The following is a 23,698-nucleotide window of genomic DNA, read 5'->3' on the forward strand; positions in this document are numbered from 1 at the left end:
CTTTGTTCTTGAGTTTAACAAAAGTAGAACAACACCACATGCAAGGACCTCTTAAATGTGTTCCTGTTTAATCTGTTACTTTTACCCTTCTGTTCTTCTGAGCAGGCAGTGGAGTGATTGTGCTTGTAAGAGCCAGTGAGCAGTAACAGTTCACAGGGGCTGCTAAAGGTGTCCTCCATGTTCTTAGAGGTGGATTGAGCAGTGTCTCTGTTCTGTCCCTCAGTGAATCAGATTTACTTGTGGGGATTGCTGTGCACCAGTCCTCACCACATCATGTTGCCAAGTAAAACACTTGTTAGATGAGTCTGAGTGTGAGAGATGAACATGGGATGGAGTTGTCATCATTGTGATTAATTATAGAACTTAAAATACATGTACAGCAATGTGAAATATTCTGACAGTTTTTGTGTTTAACTAGCAAGAGATTTTTTTATGCCATGCTGTGCTGTTGGACTCTAGGAGGGAGCTGCATGTTCAGATGTGGTGAAAATATTGCTGAGTTGTTTTATGAAAGTGCCTTCTATACTTGACATTATAAAATTAGAGCAAAGCAGTACCATTCTTAGAAGATTTTTCTTAAGGATTCATTGTGCCATTGGTTTATAAATGTGCAAGTAACTGAATTTCAATTTATTTTAGTGGGTGCTTAGTGCAGAAACTTTGCCCTAATGACAGTCACGTGTGAATGAGTGAGTGTAGAAAGCTGGTGATGGATCTGCTGCTTGTGTACCCTGTACATGCCTGGTGCTTGTAGGCCCAACAAAGGGTGGAAGTAACAATCATTTGTACTAGAGAGGTGATGAATTGATGTTTCTTCTTTCTTTCACAACAGAGAATATGAAACAGGAGCCAAAATGACATCCCGATTTGGCAAGACCTACAGCCGCAAAGGGGGAAATGGCAGTTCCAAGTTTGATGAAGTGTTTTCCAACAAACGGACCACCCTCAGTACAAAATGGGGAGAAACCACCTTCATGGCCAAATTAGGACAGAAGAGGCCCAGTGTCAAACCAGATATTTCTGAAGTTCCTAAGAAACCCAAAGTTGAAGATGAGGTAACAGAGGATCCATTTGGATTTGACAGTGATGAAGAATCTCTTCCTGTGTCTTCAAAGAATGTGTCACAGGCTAAAAGCTCCTCTCAGCTGGAACCTGGTGAAGCTGCTCAGTCTGAGGACTTCATTCCTCTACTTGAAGCAAACAGCAGAATTAATCAGCCAGACAGTGGAGAAAATATTGCCTCCAGCAAGTGCATACCTTTTGACAGTACTGTTCCTCTCTTGAAAGAAAAGAGCACAAGCAAAAGTGTGGAAGATGGAGAATGCAAGAGCAGCACTGCTAAACTTGTAACTGCAGGTTTGTTTGCTCAACTGTCCATATACCTCTGTTTTCCTCTGATTTTTGCTGACCTCCCTTTAGACTTTGTGTTTTCAAGGGATTTGTAAGTATTCTGATAAAGCTGTGGGGCAATTCTTAATTGTAAACAATTGTAGAGTATTCTCTATTTAACCAAAAGCACAAAGGAGCATTCTGCATTTTACATACTGCTCTGAGGTCTTGGATGCTTGTGTTGTCTGCAGATGGAGGTACAGTGCTTTAGCTTCAGGGCAGTATGTGAGTCCACTTAGTCCAGTTATTCCATAAAATGGAATAATAACATTCCACTTCTAAAATTGCTGAGTGCATTTGTGGTTTTTAAACACATATTTTGAGTAGTGATGGGTTAGTGGTAGTAGAATTTGGTGTGGGTACGTGTTCACAGCCATGAAGGTGCAGATACAGCTGAGGCCATGCTATGTTTTATTATTTGGGTGGAAGAGTAGTTTTCTGAACTTCAGCTGCACTAACATTTTCTGTTTGTAATTAGCACAACTATATCAGTGTGTACATAAAAAACTTCAGACCTGTGAGACTGCATTCTGTCAGATTTCCTTTTAGAGGTGTTCTTGGGCTTGGAGTGTTTGTAAGATAGCTTAATACTTTTCAGAGGGGAGTTTACAGGGCCCATGGAGCTGAACAGCACTGTAATTTTCTTCAAGTCACTCCTGGAAAATATTAGATGTTGTTACATCTCATGAGAGGTTTTTGTATAATGGGCTGATTAAACCACAGCTTCTGTAATTGGGTAGAAGATCACATTAGATGAACCTAGATGAAGATGACACCTACTGACTTGCTCTGGGTTATCAAAATCAATTTTAATGAGAAGAACTTATATAACTTTCATTTCTCAAATATAGTTAACCCAGAGATTAGAAATTTGAGTGAACTTGTTCAGTTGTTAATGCAGTAAACGAGAAGATACCGAACAGTAGAAGACAGCCACAGTTCAGTTATTTTTTATATATATGTTAGGGATCTAATTCAAGAAAACTCAGGAAATGCTGATTTGAGCTATAGTTTGAGTTACATTTGTAGGATGTTTAATTGTCTTTTGATCTTGATCTTTATTTTTGCTTCTAAAGCATTTCTTGCTTTCATATGATTTTCAGCAGCTGTCTTTAACTATGATTCATTCTCAGACTGGAAATAAAAATTAGGGGATTTTCAAGTTTGAATATTGTTTTCATAAGAAATTGAGTAAGTTCATCCCCCAGTATTTCTAAGGGGAAGAAACAGTGAGTTTGCTTGGTTTTAATGAGAGACTGTAGTAGAACAGGTTTTACAGTGAAATGGTTTCCTTGTAGACAGCCTCTGTCAGAACAGTATTTTTCAGGTTGAAAAAGAAAGTGAGAGAGCTATGGGGAGAAAATGTGATAGAGCTCTGAAAATTCATCATGTGTGAAAGGCCAGGAGGAACAGACTTGAGCAGTTTCATTGGTGCTTCCTGATTCCAGTCCTGTGGAAAATAATTAAATACAACATTTAGGACAGAAAAACTCACTTATTTAAATTCTAGAACTCCTTGCTAGACAATACTGTGTATATCATAAATATGCAGCTCTGACCAGGAGGAAGCTGATGAATCTTGGTGGGTAAGTCCTTCCAGCTTTTGAGTGTGGTGGTGGTCTGAATGCAGAGGGGGAGGTTACTGAAGGCACAGTTTACTGAAGGAGTTGTGTTCTGCAAGATTTTGTGAAGTATTTGTTACTGATTCTGGCAGTTCAGCCAGAAGTAGTGAAGGACAAGCTGTATCTTGATCTGATGGTTCTGTTCTTTCAGAGTCTCTTACATTCTGTTGACACCCAGTCAAATGAAGATAAAAACACTTTTCATATCTTTCTTCAGAAATGAAATTCAGCTGTGAATCAGCAGAGCATCCTCGGAGGGTCTTTGGTTTCCTTACCCTTATTTAAAGACTGCAGTCTTGGTGGTAGTGTTTCTTTTTGTCAGTTAGTGTAAGTAAAACTTGGCTTGTTTAAGCTGCTGTTATACTTGTGTGTAAACTGATCCAAAATAAATAAAAGTTGTCTCTGAGGACGTTGCTCAGCACACTGAGCAATTAGAGATAGTGGTGTATAGTCAGCCAGTGTAAATGTAGGAACTTCAAAGACTTCTTTGTTGTAGTGACTGTTCAGTAAAGTTTAATGGGGAGGCTCTTGCAAAACTACAGAGAGTTAATTTGATTGATTTGGGATAGGGTTCTGGAGGATGAAGGAGCTTGGCAGGAGTGTAATAGTGTATGTTCCTCAACTGCTTACATGTCCTTGTCCTCGCCATAATCATTTTCTCCTTCCTGGTGACTCTTGAACTCCACTAGATTCAACCAGATTTGTCCAAAGGGCTTAGAGATCCTTTGGACAACAAGCTTGGCTATTCCTGCTGAGCAAAGGAAGGGATGGGGGCTGGGAGGGAAAGCAGGCAGGTAGAAGAACATGAATATTCCCAGTGTAAGGAAGACTGCAATGTGAGCTCAGCCTTAACCCACACACAGCACTGTATCTCTGGGTGTGGGAAATGAGGCTGTGTTGGTACTGATGTTGAAGAAAGTGCTTGTTAATTTGTTTTAAAGTGCAGTTTGCTAGTCCTTCTCCTCATACTGCATAGACAGTGCATGAATAAAGGTTTCAGGACTCCCAGAGAGTATGAGCCATCATTGTGTCTTAGTTTTTAATATAGGTGAAGATAATGCTAGAAGTTAGACTGAGTTGAAAAATGTGACTTACCATGGCTATGCACAAACTGAGAGGTACAGTTAATTCTGCTCAGGTTGTATTATCCTGCCTCAGTGGCCATTTCTCTGGACATTAAAATAAAGGTGATGCAATTTTGTTAATTTTAGCTAATGTTTGGTATTAAAAAGCAGTTGATTGGGGGTTTGTTTTAGTAGTTGTGCAGCCATGTAACACAGTTGAGGATCTGTATCTTTTATTTAAAATGGTAGAACTTGCTGGTCTTTTTTTTTTTTTTTAATAGCCTTCAGCTAGTGCTTGTAACAATCTTATTTTAAAGGCTTTGAGGAGCTCTTAATGTGGAAAGCTTCTCATAATCTTACCCTAATGTTGCTTGATCAAGACTTAATACTGTCTGAAGAGTGTCTATGAGTAATCCTGTATGTAGCAGGTAATTTGCAGATAGGGGTTTAGGTGAATTTGAAACAATGAAAGACTGTTCAGTATTAATAGTTACTGTTAGGTCATCTTTGTGAAGGTAGGGAGAACTTGGTAGCTGGAAAGTAAGTTGTGTCTTTAGGAAAATATCACACTGGTAAGTCATATAGAGCAAAAATGCAGCTATTTAGAAAATGAAGCTTTTTGAAACAGTCTTACAATAAGGTGAGGTAAAAACCTTCAGAACAATATTTGGATTTTTGAAAGTCTGGTGGGATTTCTTTTTTTTTTTTTTAACTGTTAAGTTTATTCTGTAAGAAGTAAACCCAAATAGTATTTCATGCAAGCTTTGGTATAAAAACGTGGCCTTGCAGAGCAAAGTTTATAAGTTTGCTCTTTTAGAATATTTGTTAGCTTGTAGGTTGAATTAATGTAGTACAGTTTTTAATGAAAATGAATGTCAAAGTTTGATAAATTTTAGGAGTTGCTATGGCATTTCATAGTTATATTACTGTATCAGTATGTTTCACTTAGGACAGCTAGTTTGCCCACTCTGGCTATTTCAGCTTATGGAAATACTTCTGGCATTGTAGTGTGAGTTTGCATTTTGACTCTGGGTGCTGTGATGATCTGCTGGCTTTTGCTTTTGTGCGGTGCTGAGCTTTGTAACTCAGGCCTTCAGAGGGTCTGGCCAAGGGGTTGATACTCTCCATCAGAGAAGGCATTTGGGTTAAGAGATGTTTGTCATCTCTGCATACTTCATATTCTGGTTTATGGACTGAGAGTATATTCCTTTCCTGCATTAATTCTAAGGGAAAACAATTAGGTATTTAATCATGCATTAGGGGAGAAGTATTTTAATTGGGCATAGATTGTCTGGTTTGTTTTAGAGCCTGTGAATTTATTTCTTGAAAATGTGTTTTGCTTGCTGCGGAGAAATAGAATGGCTTAAAAATCTTTCCAGACTAGAGAATGGTGTAAGAATTGTGTCCCTTTCTCCTGTGTTGTAGTGTTAAGTATGGTTATTGTGTTGGCAGTGACCTTTGAGGAGGCTCTTTATGATTAAAAGAACAAATAATTTTCTTTCCCCTTAACATTTAGAGCAATAATGAAAACAGCAATTCCTCATCTTGTCATTTGCTCCTGTGTACTGGTACTCAAACAGGTTTTGCTCTGGCAGTAGTTTAGCTCTTGGTGCTATAAGACAGCATTTGTCTGTTGACTGCTGTCTCATTCTTTTGTTTTTCTAGATAGCTCTTAATGCCCTCCTTTGTCACTTGGGGCCAGTGCACTTACAGGTAGCAAATCAAAATGGCAAGTGTAGTTCCTAAGAACGTGTGCTCTGCAGGGCAGGAGCACAGGGATGTGCTCAGTGTGTCTTGGCCCAGGATGCACAATCTGGTTGTGGTTGGTGGCTGGAAAAGCACAGAGTGCAGAGAGTAAACTGCAGAAAATGGATGTCCTTGAGGAAGGAGATGGTTTAAGGCATCGAGTCTGTTCTGACATACTATCCTGGCAGTACCTTGGTGACTGTGCAAAGCCTCTGCATCCTGCTTGTGTGGGTGGGCAGCCCTATCTTTAGAGTGAAGTTTCGACTTCCCAAGTGCAGCTTTGTTACATAATTGCATTTGACCACCAGATTGTCAGGGTATTCCTTTCAAATTGTTTTTAAACTTCTGTTTTGTGTTTAACACTGACATGGACATGGAAAATAATAGTTAAGCCAGAGTAACATTTTACTTCCTCTGCAGAGTTTTTGAGAGTAATATTTACTTTGTGAGAAAGAATTTCAGTTTAGTCATTTTCCATCCAAAAATGGAGCAGAGCTGGGGGAACCTGAATGAGGCCTGAGCATTTGGCCGTCTTAGGAGACAGCTGGCAGCAGCCATGATTAAAAAGAACTGCAGCTGTGCTCTGGTTGGGTCAAAGCATTAAGAAACTGATAGCAGAGAGGGGGAAAGGTCTGTCAGAAAATATGTGTGCTCAGAGAATTTGTGTTTTGAGGTTTATTTGGGTGATAGTTGTGATGGGTATGTGGATAGCTGGGGTCCACAGATCCTCTCTTCTTTAGTTGCTTTTTGGTAAATTTTCCCCTTTTGAAGATACCCCCTTTCCCCTTAGACACAGAGTTTTGTTGCTGTATCAGTAGCCTGTGTTAAAACTGGTGTGATTATTGTTCTCTTTTCCCCCCCCCCTGCTACTTCTTTAGTGGTGGCCTGTTGGTTTCTCTCCTGGGATGTTTTTCAAAAGCCTGAAATGGTTGAAATTCTGTTTAAATCTCAGTGTTTGTACTTGTTTGCTAAAATAGTGATACAGAAAAATACCCCAGTGTTTAGGAGAGAATCTGATTTCTGCAGCATATTTTTCCTAATGACAGGGCAGTCATACTGTGTATGTCCATGCACAGAGTACATGGAACTGTCTTCCCTAAATCTATAATTCCCCTTTCCTATACAACACTTAAATTTTACAATCCATACTTTTAAATCATTCTTTCTTCATGGCCTTGTGCAATGAACAGTTTTTAAAAGACCATATTTTTAACTGCTTCTTAGTTTTCATGGTTAAAAAGTGGAAATGACTTTGCATTGAAAACAGTTGGTCAGTGCTTGTGGAAGAAGAAAATCCCTGTTAAGGTACATACCTCTCAAGTGGGCCAGAGCATGCAGGCAAGCAGAAACCAGTAGGTAAAGAAGCTATTTCAGACTCAAACTGCTGCAGTCTTATTAATTGGATGGAAAATGTTCTTCAGTTTCGAACTTAGTTCATCTTTTCATTTAAAAACTGCTGCTGTATTGATTAAATTTTTTCAGTATATTCATGAGTACTGTCTCAATTCAGACTGACTTAGCCTAAGTATGCATTTGTTTTGACAATTGTTAATGTTGCTGTGTTAGAGTATGCTTTCATTTTTTCCCATAGCAGCTCACCCTAGAAAAATTGATGAAGACAGGTATTTCTGGCATGTTTGAGCCCCTCATATTGCCCGTGACACACTTAGTAGTTTTTTATTTCTGGCCTTCTCTTGCTACTCTGAGCAACAGATGCCCTTCTGAGCTTGGGGTGAGGAGGAATTGTGTCTCTTTCTTTGGACTTCTCATGAGAGGTGAGCACATGTCAGGCTCTGACAACTCTTGTGCTACCGAGTGTAGCAGCTCTTCTGCCCATTGTGTTTTTCCCCCTGCAGGTTTGCTGGGGGGGCAGCTGTGCTGAGCTCACTGTGCCTGGTTTGGCCAGGTGTGCATGTACAGGTTGATTTGAAGGTGGTTTTGAGAGATGCACTGGTGTCAGGTGCAGTGAAAGATGAGGGGGAGCAGAATACCTGGAGATTGCTAGCCAAAGAACTAGACGAAGAGAGGGTAAGACAGTTGTTACTTCAAAACCATCTTGTCATAGCAGTAAAAATATTGCCTGAGCTAAAGGCAAGGGATTAGTTCAGTGAATATTTTCTGCACAAGAGGGAAGGTGGCCATGTCAGCCTGCACCCCTGTGAAAGGCTTCCACTTCCATTTAAAAGTATAAGGGCATTTTAGAAAGTTGTACACTGGCTGCCAAGTGTACCAGTCTGACACAACTTCTCAGAATGCCTCCTGGTAGCACATCTTCCCAGTGGAAAAAAGTATATGAGGAATGTATGGCTGAAACAGGGGTGCAGGGTTGTAAGCAATACCCTGTGGGTGGGTTCAGCTTTTCCCAGGCTGGAGCCAAGGCAGTGGGAGATGTTGTGCCAGCAGCATGTTCTGAAAACATGAAAATCTTGTTAGGCTCAGGGAATGAGAATAATGGTCTGTTGGACATGCTGAACAGTGTGTTACCAGACTGACAGATGCATCCAGGTGATTTGAGAGATGTCTGAGGTGTCTTCTGTCTCATGTTTAAAAGAATAGCTAACTGAAGTGAAGTCATAGTGCCATTAGTTAAGACTGTGTAAGAAACTAATTAATTTTTTATGTAAATTGTCTTAGAATTTTGATATTCAGGGTGCTGGAAAAGCAAACAAGATGAGCAAATGATTCTTAAGGAAAAGTCATGGCAGTAAATTAATTCTCACCACTTAAAGGTTTTCTGTGACTTTTTTCCTGCAAAGTAAGGTGCCACTTAAAACATCTGCAAAGAGTCAAACAGTGTGTGTCTCATCTGCATGCAGATTTGTTGGGAATTCAGTTACTTAAGAGTTTGTAATCACAGCTGTGGATGTGGTTCTATAATTTTAGGTCTTTTAGAGATTGTCAACCATGAAACTGATGTTGGGAGTCAAATCTTCCTGTCTTCTGTTCACACCTATTAACAGGCACTGCTTTTCAAGATCTCATAGGCATTAATGGATACTTAATTCAAATAAATTTTGGCCCTTTTGTAAATTCTGTATTTTGTTTTAATGGGCTTTTTTTTTCTGAGTTTTCCAGTTCTTCAGTCATAGACAGAAAATGGATCAAGGGAGTTTATTTCATTTCCAATGCATAATGAAATTTGTTCTCTAATTTGGAAAGAAGCATGACTTCTCTGCAGTTCCTGATTTTCTGACCAAACCAGAGATGACACTCTGTGTATCTCAGTTGGGCTCTCCCTGGAAATAAAGGGTGTGATGTAAGCACCTTTCGTTTAGCTGGTCAGCTGCAAGTTGCAGACTGAAGTGATGTAGCTGTATGCCTGAGAGCGTTGGTGATGGTGTAATGGAGCCATAATAAATGTTTCCAAGTGCTCAGGGACATCAGGCAGAGCAGGAGCTCATAATGAGCTTAACAAGCTGTTCCCTCCATCCTGTGTCAGGATCTGTTCCTGAGCTGCAGCCTGTTAATTGTATGTGCCCTCAGTGGCTGGAGGGCTCTGAGGGCCCTGCACACAATTCTTGATGTTTCATTTTCTTGCCACCATGTCTTTGTTTCTATTGGAAGAGAAATCAGGAATGTAATGTTGGCATTGTGCCACAAGATTTCATTGCTTTAATATTTGCAGTGAATTGTGGCTAATACTAAAAGGAAATAAACATAGTGTGTGTGTTGATTTGTTTGTTGTGAATAGCAATCATGTTTCTCTCATTAAAGTGAAGGCTTGTACAGCCACTTAGTTCTGAAGGAGAAGGAGGTTTCATGCTGCAAAGGCTGTAGAAGGCCATATGCCTTTTGTCTGTAGCATGGAGGATACTTTGCTTGGCTTTAATTGAGAGAAAACTAACCCAAAGTTTAAGTTAGTAGGGCTAGCATGTAACACTGGCAACTTGTCCATGAGTACATAGGAAAAAGTAAGCATTTAATTTGCATATGTGATTACCAAGAGTAATGCATATGTTATTACCAAGAGTAATATTGATTGTCCTTTTGTGTTCTTCAGTTTCGTCCTCACATTTTTGCTATTCAACTGATTTTGATCAAACTTGGTGTGGTGAAGAGAGCTCTCAAAGAGCCAGTGCTGTTTCAGGTGCCATCTGTGCTCTTGCCTCCCTGCTGCCTGCATGGTGGCAAGGCAGAGGAGGCTTTAGCTGGGTCCCTAATCCCTGGGAAGGCAGCGGCACATGGAGCTGGCACATGTCACCGTGCGTGAGCCACAGCAGCGCTGTCCCCTGCCCAGCCACGGGCTGCTGCTGGGGAGGCTGCAGGGGATCATGGCTGAGGTGTGGGGCAGCTTTGCCCTGGGAGCCCTGCTTTTGTTCAGGGTAGAAATTTACAGCAGGAGGCCTTGTTCTCACAGCCCAAGATCCTGCTCTGTGCTCTGAGTAACATGAAAATAGCAAATAAGGTTCTGCAGCTCTGCCACTGAATGGTTAGCTAAAACATGTAACGTTTGACTGTAGGCAATTACTGTTAGACTGTTCATGGTGATTTGGTTTTTACAGAGCTGGAAATGATGTTTGCAGACTTGAAGCCCCAGTCACTAAGCTTTGTAAGTTAAATAGAAATGAAAGAAAAGTGAAACAAGGACTAGGCTGGAGGATGGATGCTATGGTTGCTTCGTTTTCTTGTCCAGAAGAGTGTTTGATTTCTTAAAGGATTACTTTACTCTGTTTTGGATCCCATTTTGGTATATGCTATACTTGAAGGATCAGGATATGAATTCTTAACTCATAGCTTCACTATTTGATGGAGAGAGTTTTTAATCTTTTCTCCAAACTTCAGTGTTTCCTCTGTCAAACTTTTACTGTTATATGTACTTAAAGAACAAATGAAGTTGAAATGTGAGACATTTTCATGTCAGAATTGTCAAATGTTGAGCTGAAGGATGTAGGTTTCTTATCTCTAAAAAAATAAATTTATCTTAAAAAAAAAAGTGGAGTTTTTTAATTCTAGAGTTGCATTCTTCATTTTGTCCATGATCTTAAAAATGAAAAAGGAGGAGGTAGTACCACTGGCTACCTATGGCAGTCATGAGGCATTTATTGTTGAATCTATAGAGTAACATTTGTTCCATCTAACGAGTGCTTATAGTAAGTGATTTTTAAAAATAGGATTGGAACAGAAAGTTATCTTTATATCCATCTAGTCTGTCTTAGGTTTTCCATGTAGGTATAGATGTATATTTCTTACATGTTTTCAGGTTTGTAACTGAAAAAGCAGTGGGCTTTTGACAACTCTGTAGCATTCCTGCTGTTTGAGTGTTTGCATGTATCTATATATATTATGGAAGAGTGTAAACTTTATTGCCTTATGTAAATTTACTATCTTGCATTGTCTGAAATTGAAATTTTTTCTCTAGTGGTTACTTGGAACAACCTTACTAAGGTTACTTGGAACAATAATCATCATCACTTAAATATAGTTTTACAGATTTAGTAATATGCATCTGTGTGTGTGAAAACATGTCATTTTATGGGAAAGAGTGGAAGTTTTACTTTGGCTTTTTTTTAAATTTATCAGCAATGCTGAAGACATCTGTCTTGTTAAGTGACATAAACTAAAGCATGAAATAAAGCAACTTTTAGTGATTTAACAGAAAATAAATCATGATTACCACAGAACATTGGTATGGTTCCTAGGTGTACAGTGTTTGTACTTGGGGAGGGGGTTATGCTGTTGCTGATTTTAAATTCCTTGGGAGAGTTATTCTGGTATTTGAACCCCAAAAGAGCCTAATTGCAGTTAAAACTAGGAGAAATTCCATGTCTCTCATGGACTACAGAATATTTAATCATTCACAGTTTTCTCATATTTTTTTCCCTACAGTCATGCTAGCTTCTGGTGTAGTAGTTGCTGCCAATAAATACTGTAATTTTAAAAACCAGGATTATTGGAATTGCGGTTCCCTTACACCTTTGGGAATTAGCAAGTGATTAGCGGTACTTTGTGGTATTGAAGGTTCGGGCTGACAGCTATTGACCCACTGATGAGATGAGAACAGTGGCTTGACAAAGGCTCTTCAGAGGAAGTATTCCTCTAAATGTCACTGCTTAGTTTTCCAGTAATACATTGTGATGATCCAGTTTTAAAGCCAGACTTTCTACCCGGTGTACACTAAAGACTTCAGTGGTTCCATTTTCCATCAGCCTTGCTTATTATTGGAGATGGAAAAACCTCCCTGGTGCAGTTACTAAGACTTTTGAAGTACTGTGTGTTTTTATAATTTTGGTGCCCCAGAATGAAGGAGGAGGTTAAGTGCCACTTGTTTGCTGTTCAGGAGTACCTTGGTGTGCTGTATTAAATCAGGAGCTGAAAGGTAAAATTGAGATGCAACACTTTGTTGTCACTTACAGAATCTTCTCAGACAACTCAAGGTTCAAAGCTGCTGATGCACGTGTGCCACAAAGGCTGCACAAGTCCTGCTGTGACCATAAAGAGCTCTTAGTGCTCTTTGCCTTGTAACATTTCTTGGGAGTGTAGTAAACCAAGCATCAATAAAGCCATTTGATTGGGCTACAATGGATTTGTTATTTATTAGTCAGCCAGGCTGACTGGAGAAATTGATTTTGATCACATATACATGAGGAGAAACAAGAAGTTTCCTTAGATATGGAACAGCAGTGGTGAGGCTGCAAAACAGTGCATTTTAGCAAGGAAGTCTGAAAATGTTTTAAATTGGATTTGCTGTTTTTCATGCCTCAAGTGTTGTGGTAGTCTTCAGCTTCACAATAATATTAAACATATGGGAGAAAGGAACATACTGTACACTGTCAAACCAGCTCCTTGATTACAGAAAGATTCATTTTGGTTGTGTCTCTTGAATTATGGCAAGCATGAGATTGAAATGGAAATAACAATATTGCTTGTATAACATATTGATACTGAAAAATAATAACCAAGATTCCATCATGGAGATGGTAGGGTTCGGGTTCCTTGTTCTGTGAGGAATTTAGCTTTGAGTTTTGCATTTCATATATTCTGTGAAAAGCTTTTTTTTATTTCTAGCTGAGTATGTATAACTTCTGTGACAGGTCGCAGCAGGACTCCAGAAAACTTAGATGCAGTTTGTCAGATATTACTTGTCCTGCTTCCCTGAGGAATTTTAGCAGGAATTAAACCAATTTCCTGCAAAACTGGATTTGGTAGCCATTTCTTCTACTAGAATTTTCAGTATAAGAATTTTCAATTCTTCTACAAAACATATGTGCAAGGAAGGCATTTAGATGATGCCAAAGTCCCTGGAACAGTGCTGATGCTTGTTTCCCTCATCAGGAGGTTGAAATCTTCTGGTCAGTGCTGTGAAGCTTCTGTGCCACTTGCGTAAATGGAAGGTAATGAAATTTAATGAGGTCAGGACTAATGCTAAAGAGATGCTTTGGCCTTCATTTTACTGATGAGTTTAGGAAGCCTTTGCTGCCTTAAAAACTTGAACTTTTGGGGTTGCATTCTGCCAGTGGAACCCCTTTTATCACTGCAGTGTTGTGCACCTGTCTTCTAAGCACATTCTCTTCTGGCCTTTCTGTTGTCACTGGGCCCTGTCCCAGTTGCTTCTGTTTATTATTCAGTTTATCCCATCATGTGCTGCTCCTCTCTTTGTCAGACTCCTTATCTTGCTTCTCCTGGCCCAGGCAGCCATTTCAGGGCCAGTAGTAACGGCAAGCACCTGGCTTCCTCTGCTTGCTGATACTGTCTCAGAAATTTCCAGGAAATTCTTATTTCATGGAACTACCCCTATTATATGCTGGGTGTGTGTCTGTGTGATTTCAGCAGAGGATGGCAGATGCAATCATCATGAAACTGGTACCAAATCCACCATGCTTTTGTTGGTATTCAGGGAAAACAAAGGGAATGGTTTCCCCACCAGTTTAGAGAACAGCAGGTGGAAGACTTTAATACTTGCATTGCTTCCTGGCACTGCTGTTGTGTGGGTGCTGGTTGGCTGGAAACAAACCTTAAAAAACTGACTTCTTATAGTGGAGCTTGTTCTCCTGGACAGTGTAGGATGTGAGTGTGGCTATGGGTTGGAGAAGTGTGAGAATAACTTTTGGCAGCAGCTCTTCTTCAGAGATGCAGAAATTCATTGCATAAACCTGAATTTCAGAAGCAAAAAAATTAAAATTTTTGATGAGAACTGCATTTTAATATTTCTTTTGTAAGTCCAAATATTTTCATTTAGAGCAACAAAATGAAGTGACAGTTGAAGTTGTTTGCTGTTTTATTCAGGGTACAAGAAGGAAATTATTTCCTTACATAATAGACAATTTGTAGTTGTTCTTTGTGTCTAGTTATTCACTGTAAGTCACTTGTGTGTCAAACTTCAGAAATTGTCTTTTCTGAAAATTTTACCACAAAGTTTCTCCTTTTTTGTGTAATTTGCCTTGGTAAATAAGTGGTTGTATTTAGGGCTTACCACTGTCTTTTACATGATGCACATATTTTCAGAGTGACATTTCAAGGGGGTTTTTTTTGGTAGACATTACAAGAAGACTTTATTATAGCAAAACCTTTAAACTGGAGGGCTTAAAAAGTATAAACCAGGTGGATAAAGACCTTTTTTGTCGAATGTTCACTGAATGTGTTTTGTTATATTGTAACTTTCCAAAGTCGCCCGCATGGGTGGCTCTTTTTTTAATATTCCATTTTAGTAATAAATATCTTTTCTTATAGATAAAATCCAGAGCTTGAAAGATAATGGGAACAGTCATTTCATCTATGACAATGCTGGAGACAGTAATAAAACCAATGCTGAGACCACAGACATTTCTGGATGCAACACTGAAGCCAAGGACTTGCCTGATTCTTGGGACTCCCACGTGGGAAAACCAGCAAATTCTGCATCAGAAACATCTCAGACCAAGGGGCCACTAAGAACTCACTTGTATGAATGGGAGGATGAAACTGAAGACACCAGAACTGGAGAGTATATATTAGCTTTTGACAATGAACATCTCTCAGAGGTGAAGAGCAAGGATGAGGAGTGTGATAAAGAAGATAGTGAAAATCCAAAGGAAGCCATTAGCGAAGAACTTGTGCAAACTATTCCTAGGCCAAGCAACTGTAGGACATATTGTCGATCCAACAAAGCAAAACTGCAGGGGGCAACAAATTTTGACAAGCTCATGGATGGCACTAGTCAGTCTTTATCCAAAGCAAACAATGAGTCAAATACTGATGGGCTGAACGCAGGAAAAAAAGTTCCTGTAAGTAGTGGGACCAGTTTTAGAGGGACGGTTGGACGGACTAGAGACTACACCGTGCTGCACCCTTCGTGCTTGTCAGTGTGCAATGTCACCATCCAGGACACCATGGAGCGCATGGACGAGTTCACCTCCGCGGCCCCCACTGACCTGGGCGAGGCCGGGCGCCTGAGGAAAAAGGCAGACATGGCCACCGCCAAAACCACAACCAGGTTCCGACCGAGCAATACCAAATCCAAGAAGGATGTCAAATTGGAGTTTTTTGGGTTTGATGATCAAGACGAGGGAGGGGGAGATGAAGGCGCCTCTAGAAGTTCTGGGAGTTCCAATTACAAAATCAAGTACTTTGGGTTTGATGACTTAAGTGAGAGCGAGGACGAAGATGAAGAGTGGCAGGTAGCAGAAAGGAAGGCCAACAAAAAGCGAAGTAGAACTGTACCATCTGCTTCACTACAGTCAACCTCTGATGGCAATGAAAACTGTTCCCAGGATAGCCAGCTCAGCACTAATGCAGGTCAGTAGAACTCTTGTGGAATACATGGGTGACATTTAATTTTAATTGACTTCGGTGTTGTGTTCTTTTGCAGTGTACCTAGGAATTTGTGCAACAATACTGATTTGGAAACCTAACAGTTAACTCACTTGAAATCTTAACAGCCAAACTTACTTCTCCTGTGGTCCTGTGTGGTGTTTCATATCTCTCTTGAAGTATGCTTTATACCCCTTGATCTCTTGCCAGAGGTAGAGGGCTTTTTTCTTTTCCAACAGAAGATTCGTACCTTTTTGGTGTGTTGAGCATAAGCATCTATGCCTGGAAGGCAGGTATCCTCCCACAGAGCCTCCAGATCAGCCCACAATTGTAGAGCTCAATGCACACATTTAAGTATCTCTTAAGAAATGGGAAATATCTTTTTCAGGTTTTGAATGTGTCTGTAGGCAGTTTGGACCTTTCTCAGGCTCCATCTTATCTGAGGATGCATGACTCAAGGGAGAGGCTGTGGGGACCCACGGAGTGCCAGTTAGATAACTGGCTTTGGGAGAGCCTCTGCATATTTGTTTCTGCTCTTGTCTTCGGTGTTTAGGTATCTCCTTCTGTGCAGGCTGGGGAGTGGGGTGTGTGTACTCACACACGCATATATGAGTGAAACTGTGGACGTGGCAGCTGCTGAGCAAGTTCTGGTGATTCAAATCCTTTGCAAAATGAGACTTGCTTGGTGGTAGCTTGGGTCTGTGTGCTGGTGAAGAACAAAAGGAATACCTTGGGTGGAAGGTTGCTTTTAGCTCTTCTGTTTTGAAAAAGTCTAATGCCAGAGAATCACTTGTGTTGGAATAAATATTTCAAAACACTGTCACTCTTCCATGGAACATTGTGGTCCTCCATTTTGGAGCATGAAGCATGGGAAGTTTTATCAACTCACTGAAGTTGTTACATTTTAAGACTTTGGCCAGATGTATTTCATTGTGATAGGAAGAGAGGGTTTCAATCTAGCTTTGCAAATGTTGGAGAAGCTGGGGGTTTTTTCCTACAAATAGCTTCTGCTAATGTAATCCAGAAATAAAATTTCAGAGGAAAAAATGTTCATTTCTCTGTTCTAATTATAGCTGTTTCTAAAACCAGAATTTTCTGTTAGCCTTTTAATCAAACTAAATGTCACCACTAGGGGTTTTTTTGTAGATTTGAAAGGAACAAATGAATACTGATGTTGTACGAGAAGATGATGTTTTCAAACAAAAAAAAACATGATTTGATTTCATAAAATTTACTTATGATGAGACACTTGGGTTCCAGCCTCTTTGGAAAATGGGTTTATCTTACAGGGCTGCTTAAGAGTACTCTTAGTCCCTGTCTTTAATGACTTCTTGTTCAGCCATTTATTCCAAGGGAAAAATTTGCTTGTACAGTTAATGCAGCTGAGATGCTGACCCATCAAATAATCCTTTCAGCTGCTGTCCTCAGAAGTCTCAAAATATCTACACTTTGCATTTGGCAATGCATTCACCAAGCAGGCCTTTATACTCCCAGGTTCTCTGAAATATTTTCCTAATACATTTCCATGGCACAGGGGAATGTAAATTTATGTTTTGTTAGTTCTTAATGCACTTCTCCACTTCAGGTAAGAGCTGCCTCTCAGTCCCTCTGCTGGGAGATGCTTCCCCTTTATTTTGCATCTCCTTAGCTATTTTGATTCTTTTGTGCTGCTGTTTGCAGGTGAGATTTGACTTGCAGGATTTTTTTCTGAAATTTGAAAGGGTGATGCCCTATAATACAGATCATGAAAATAGGGAGTCTGATGGTGCCCTAAAGTTTGTAGGACTCCTTGCTGAAGTTCACACTATTTTTTCTCAGACCTTTGTAAATTTCGAGCATCATGATCTCTCAGAAAAACCATGATAAGAGTCCTTGAATGCAGTGATGCTGAGCCTGAGAATTTCTCCAGAACTTCTGAATCTAAGCCTGAAGTTGCAGTAAAATGTGACATTGCTCTGAGGTATTGTCTTTGCATACTGGAAAAATGTGACTTCTACATCCATGAAAAATGCCAGCTTTGACTCCAGGCCTGAGAAACAGCTTTCAGAACATCTTGCACAATAAAACTGTCCTGAAATGGTGAACAGTATTGAGAGGTGCTAAATGCTGCCTGAGTTCTGTGTGTGCTGTTCTTTCTTTGTTCTAATGAATAAAGGCCCAGATAAAAATCCAGTGTTCCTGTTCCAGGTTGACAGGTGAAATGCCAGACTGCCTCTCTGAATTTCAGCCCTGGAAAACCCCAAAACTGATTCTGGTGTTCTGTGTAGAGAAAATGTTACATGGCATAATCAGTTTTTCAACAAACTTGATGCTTTTGGTGCTTTCTGTCACAGCCTTACTTTGCCATAATACTGATTTGGTTACTTGCCATAATCTAGGTATGTTTTTATGAAACAGATTTTATAACCTTAATTTAAAACATCTCTTAAGATTTTGTAATTGAGCATTAGAAAGACTTCCTTCTAGTCTGGTAGTGCAGAAAGGGAAAATAAGTTTAACAATACATTTTTAAATGTTTTGACAAATGAAATTTAAGAAAGCGTAAAGACTACAGGAACAATATTTTTAGTGCAGGAAAAATTGCAAAATAGCTAAATTCAGTTTTGGTTAGATTGTCCTTCATTGAAAAACATCTTCTGCTGCTCACTTCTATGATAGTCTTTTCTGCAGAAGTAGTTCAAAACACAAAAAAACCCCCCTCAAACAAAAGCCAAGCAAATAAAACCCCTACCTCTAAAAAAAAGCTCCACCTTTTAAATTCCTAGATGCTATTGCCACACTTTTAAATGAAAATGCTTCCTAACTTTATTAGCCTTAGATTTTTGCTGATGTGTTGAGTTCCTGGTAAAAGTTTGCTTTTTATTTTGCCATTGCAATTTAAAATTCTCTCAGATTCCTCTGTAGCAGCTCAGTGAAGCAAAGGCCCCTTTGGCTTGTGGGCCTCCCAGCTGGATTCTGCCAGAATGCCAGGGGCTAAAAGTGCTGGTGAGACTTCCCTAGATTTGAAACACTGCTTTTGTCATTTCAGTAGCCAGAGTACAGGATGACTGCAGTGAGGAGAAGCTTGTAATACTGGAAGAAAGTGACTGACTTGAGTGTAGTAATCCATGGGGAGTTTATCCAAGAGAAATCTGTATTGCAGCTCAGTCTTTTGCTTTGTAAATCAGTTCTGATATGCAGCTTAACCTGTGTGTCATCGATTCATTTTTCCTTCCAGTGATCAAAATGAAGTTCCTATAATCTTTTCAGGTAATGTAGCTTTTGTATATCAGCATCTAGCACTCAGCTCAGTTCTGTTGAGCCAACTTGCCCTATTTTTTTCTTTAATTCCTTTGCATCTTCTCAAAAACTGAGTCACCTTCATTGGGTAAATATTTTAAGCCAGTTAAAACTACATCAAAGTCCTCAAAGGCAGAGTCCTGTTTGGGCTTCAGAACCTTCTGCAGAGTTGCCCTGAGACACTAAAACAAAACTCCGTTGTTTTTCCCCAGGAAATTTACTGTGGTTGTTGCCTTGGTTGCTCTTTGAACATCTTTCCAATTCTAGCCAAGACAGGCAAATGATCTTAAAGATTATAAATGCCTTAAAATTGGTTAGACAGGGGAAAAAAGGCCTTACATGCTCCCATACTGAGAAAAAAGGTAATGTGACCAATTTGTCTGTGAGGAGGCAAAAAGCCTCTCCAAAAAGCCGTACAGGAGAGAGCCAGTGGAAATCAGGCTCCAGTAGGGTCACTGCTTACCAAACTACTCCAGTGTTTTCCTCACTCAGTTAATGTTAACAGCAGACTTCTCCCCCAGACCCTCTTTAGTTTAGATTTAAAAGTCTGCTAAGATAATGTGTGCAGAATGCTTTGAGAAGGCCTTCAAAAGCACGGCTCAAATAGAAGCATTCCAGGTAATCTTACAAAGCTACTAAGTGTTTGATGTGCTAGCAACATCAGAAAAGGCAGAATTAATCCTGTTGCAAGTAGGAGTAGAATTTTTTTTATCAAGAAGTTTCTTTGAATTTAAAATCAACTAATTTAAGTGAGATAGTTCAGAATCACATAGGAGTAGAATTCAAACAAGAAAATTTAAGGTGTAGAAATTGTGACTTAGTTGATCCCAGAGCATTGTTAATCATTATTGAAGGCAATGCCAGGTCCAAGTCTTAGCACAGGGCACAAGTTGCTGTTCTCATTTGGTGGGTGAAATATTTTGTATTTCTAGAATGACTTGCATCTTTGTACTGGCTGTGGTCAAGTAAATTACTTGTTGCTTTTAATCTGCAATAGGAGGGTCCATATTGCAGATTAAAAGGGTCCAGTTCTTTCGGTTTGGCTTTCTTTGAGAACTGCATTCAGGGTCTGACTTCTTCAGAAATATTTCAGAATATATAAGGATATATATCAAAGCAATTTGACTTTACTCCTTAAATTGGCTTCAGCAAGAACTAAGTTGTGTTTTACACAGATTTGGAAGTAGTTTTGTGTTATTTAAGTTAATGGAAATTGGTCTGTAGTACTTCCCCTCAGTTACACTAATTTTATCAAACATCTTTTAAAGTCAGTTGTTTTCAGAGGGCTGTTGATGCTGTGTTTGTAGGCTCTTGTGCTCACCTGACACAGCCCCATTGAAAACCAGTGGGATAAAGGGAACCAGTGAGAGGCTGCTTCCAAGAGATGCCTTGCAGCAGGCATCCTGCCAGTCCTGGTGCTGCCAAGCCTGTTGAAATTTACTGCAATTTGGGAAACTTTGGAGCTTTATTTTAGGAATAGTTCTATTGCTCAGACAAGTTGTGTATCCTTGAGAATGCCATTAGAAATTTGGTTGCCTTCTTTGCCTTTGCTTGCCTTCTTAACCAGCTTGGCTGGTCCTATGTACTTGGGATTAGAGTAACCCCTCCTACCTGCTTGTGTTCTTGCAGTGCACTTTTCAAACAGCAGCAGCTTTTCAGAAATAGAGTGGTTTTCTAAACAGATTGTCAGATGAAACAGTGCCTCTCTGTGCCTGTCTTTATTTCCATCTTGAAATTTGTGGTAACTTCTGGTTTGTGCCAAGTAAACCTCTTCCCTTGTCTCCAAGGGATAGCGCTTCAAATAAAGCAACACAAGTTTAAAAAAAATACTAAGGACAAAAATGGAATTTGATGAGTGAATTGCAGATTTACAGTCCAGGATGGGGTACTGGAGTCAGTGGTAATGCAAGTATCAAATCCATTGCAAGGCCATGTCAGCAGTTCCTTCTGGCTGACTCTTTCCTGAGCTGATCACAGCAGAATAAGCAAATACAAACAGCCTGCCTTCACGAGAAGTGAAGCAAGATCAATTCTTCTCTTCTGTAATTGAAGTGTGTTCTTATAAATCTCTCAATCTCATGGTTTTGAAGAGCCCAATCTCCTGCTTTATTCATCTGCTGCTCAGGGTTGTAGCAGTAAGCCAGCCATTAGTAAGCTCATGTAAAAGGTGCCCTGGGATTTGAGGAGTATGGGATGGGAAGCAGTAGCCTGCAGCTTACCAGTGGGCAAGAGATGCTGTAATATTTTTGATTGTGCACCTTGTCATGCTTCTGTGTATTACTGCAATCCAGTCAGCAAGCCTGAACTGCACCCAGGATTTGCTTGGCATTAAGGCTGATTTTTCTGATGAATATTGATGGTTCATTATGTAATGTCAGAAGCTGTCCATGTGGAATTGTCAGATGCAAGAAATGCTCTAGCAGTTCAACAGCTTTTAAAATGGTTGTTTCATGTCTATATTTACCTTTAACAGATCTGGAGTTTTCAGAGGATGCATCTGGTGTGCATGAAGGCAATAAGAAATCCACAAATAAACAAGGTGATAAATCTAAGGAAAACACCAGGAAGATTTTTAGTGGGCCAAAGCGGGTGAGTAATAATGCTGACCAATACAAAGTTTATTTTACCGAACTCCTCAGTATTGATGTTTCTTCTTAGATATGCAACAGGGCTTTTGAGATCCTATGTTGGCCTTTAATATTATTTCTGGAAAAGTAAAACATTTAAGTGCAATACTTTTGTATTTATTACTGGAAGGTTCACTTTTCAGGTTCACATTACTGCTATGGAGAACCAGACTTGTAATGTAGATGCATTCCTTGGAGATATTTTTAAAACAAAGCATCGGTAAATTCTGTGTGTTTTGTTGGTGTTTGGGGGGGGATTCTTTTGATCTCTTTTGTTTGCTCTGCCAATAAATATGTCATTATAAGATAGAACTTTTCTTAAAGCTTCAAATTGGGCATTGGAATAGTCTTTATAAGGATAAGTGCATTTATAGCATTAGGTATAGTGAGATTTTCTTTTAGTTGGAAAAAAAAATAGTCTCCAGTCCCATGCCAGTCTTGCCCAACTGTGTAATATTCAGTATGAATTTGCCCTTTCATAGCATGAAAAGAGCTTATTCATTTTCTTGATCTTACAGAAATGTGGTTTATCTGTCACTGTGGGTACTCAGTATTTCGAGGTTTTTAAAAATGTGCATACAGCAAAAACGGAGTGTAGCCACCAGTAAAAGGTTTCAATAGGGGGATCCATGTAATCTCCACTAAATGAAGCTTTTTATGACCTTGATGCCCAGGACAGCCATTTCCAATGCTTAAGGACTTTTCATGAGCTTTTTGCATAACTTGTTTGTGTTACCTGGTGATAGCAGTCCCTGTCTCACCATTATTGCAACCCACAACTGCTCTAGGAGAAAGAGGGAAATGAGCTTGTGTTTCTGCTTTCCCTTGGAGTTCCATAGGTTTTGCAAGACCTGGCAGTTGCATGGTATTGTAGAAACTGTCTTTTATGTGTGTTCAGCATGTGCTCATGAATCCAACAGTTCAAAGAAGTTTTTAAAATTATTTTTTCTAAGGAACCCTAATAATTCCTCATGAAGGTAACTAATTACTTGTGTTATATGATAGTTTCACTTGAAGTAATTTTTAAAGGTGCCTTGTTGTTTTTTGGTCTTCCAGAACCAGAAGATTTATTATCTCCCCAGTTGTGTTGTTATATATCAATTTTTCATTAAAAAAAGGATTGATGGGTGGAAAAAGTATGACAGATTTGGTTTAGCTCTCCAAACATGCCTGGGAATATTTTCATGTGGGAGGATACGTGACCAGTAGGTGCTGTCAGTTGTGATGCCCTTTGAAAAGCAGAGTCACTTGTTGCTTTGACTTTGGACAGAATGAGGAGCTCCTCCCTCCACAGTTTGAAGTCAGATAAGTGAGGAGGGTGTTTCCGCAACTGAAATAGTATTTCTTGGAGATGGACGTTCCTCAGCTTCTGCTGATTAAATAATCATTTTTTAAAATTCAGCTTTTTATCAGTGAACATGTTACAGTACACTGAGAAACAGAAGTACAGGAAGTGCAAATTTGACTGTAACTTTTTCAGTTATACATTTTAACAGCATAAAACAACTGTGGGTGTTCTGCTAATTACAGAAAGTTTTTAAAATTTAAATATTTAAATGCCACAAATATTATTCTGTAATTGCTTTACATGTGCTTCTTGTTTAATTTTTATTCTTTAAATCCCTGAGATTTTATGTGAAAATGGTTCTAATTAATTTTGAATGTATATATCATGAAATTATGGGGTAAGGAATAACCCTTACAGCAATATCATACTGTAAGAGAGAATGGTTTCAACTCTAGAAAATTCTCAGTTGGGGATACATTTTATTCAAGTGGGAAAGTTGAGAATGAAACAGCTCTTTTGACCCTGTAGTGATATAATGGACTTTGAAGTAGAAATTGTGTAATTGAGATTCAGATTTTAAACTTCAGTGTTCTCTAATCATATGGCTGTTACATGGAGTTACTAAAAAAGCTTGTAAAGCTTGTTCTGATGGTAATTAGAGCTCTATAATTATCTTCCTAAAATATAGATACAGACTCTTTATCTTAGTTGTATCTTAAGGGAATTCTCATTCTGGGAATGGAAAAAATAACTGAAAGTATTAACCTGATGATAATAACTAAGGATCTTAAAAAAAAAAATCTCTGGAACTATTTCACTGTCTCAGCACCATTTATTTTTTCTTGTAAGACCCAGCAGATAAAGTATGAAATATTTTCTGTTAGGTGATTTTCAGAGCTGTGGTATCACACTGAGCTGCCAAGAAAAAAGCTCTGTTACTCAGGAAGCAGCAGGTGC

The 23,698-nt window shown here is 39.3% G+C and overlaps 1 protein-coding gene across 4 annotated transcripts in view; it reads left to right on the plus strand.

Annotated features, from left to right (window-relative positions):
• WAPL (WAPL cohesin release factor) overlaps nt 1-23,698 on the plus strand; it is a 134,612-nt gene that overhangs the window by 72,148 nt on the left and 38,766 nt on the right. For all 4 annotated transcript variants that reach the window (XM_054276851.1, XM_054276850.1, XM_054276852.1 and 1 more), the window contains 3 exons: nt 833-1,356; nt 14,489-15,532; nt 21,300-21,415. In XM_054276851.1, coding sequence (XP_054132826.1) covers nt 855-1,356; nt 14,489-15,532; nt 21,300-21,415 — 1,662 coding nt within the window. In that variant the 5' untranslated portion in view covers nt 833-854. The remainder of the gene's footprint in view (nt 1-832; nt 1,357-14,488; nt 15,533-21,299; nt 21,416-23,698) is intronic.

This window comes from Melozone crissalis, unplaced genomic scaffold, assembly GCF_028551555.1.
Source record: "Melozone crissalis strain CALT ecotype California unplaced genomic scaffold, PUWL_Pcris_2 ptg000019l_1, whole genome shotgun sequence".
NCBI lineage: Eukaryota > Metazoa > Chordata > Aves > Passeriformes > Passerellidae > Melozone > Melozone crissalis.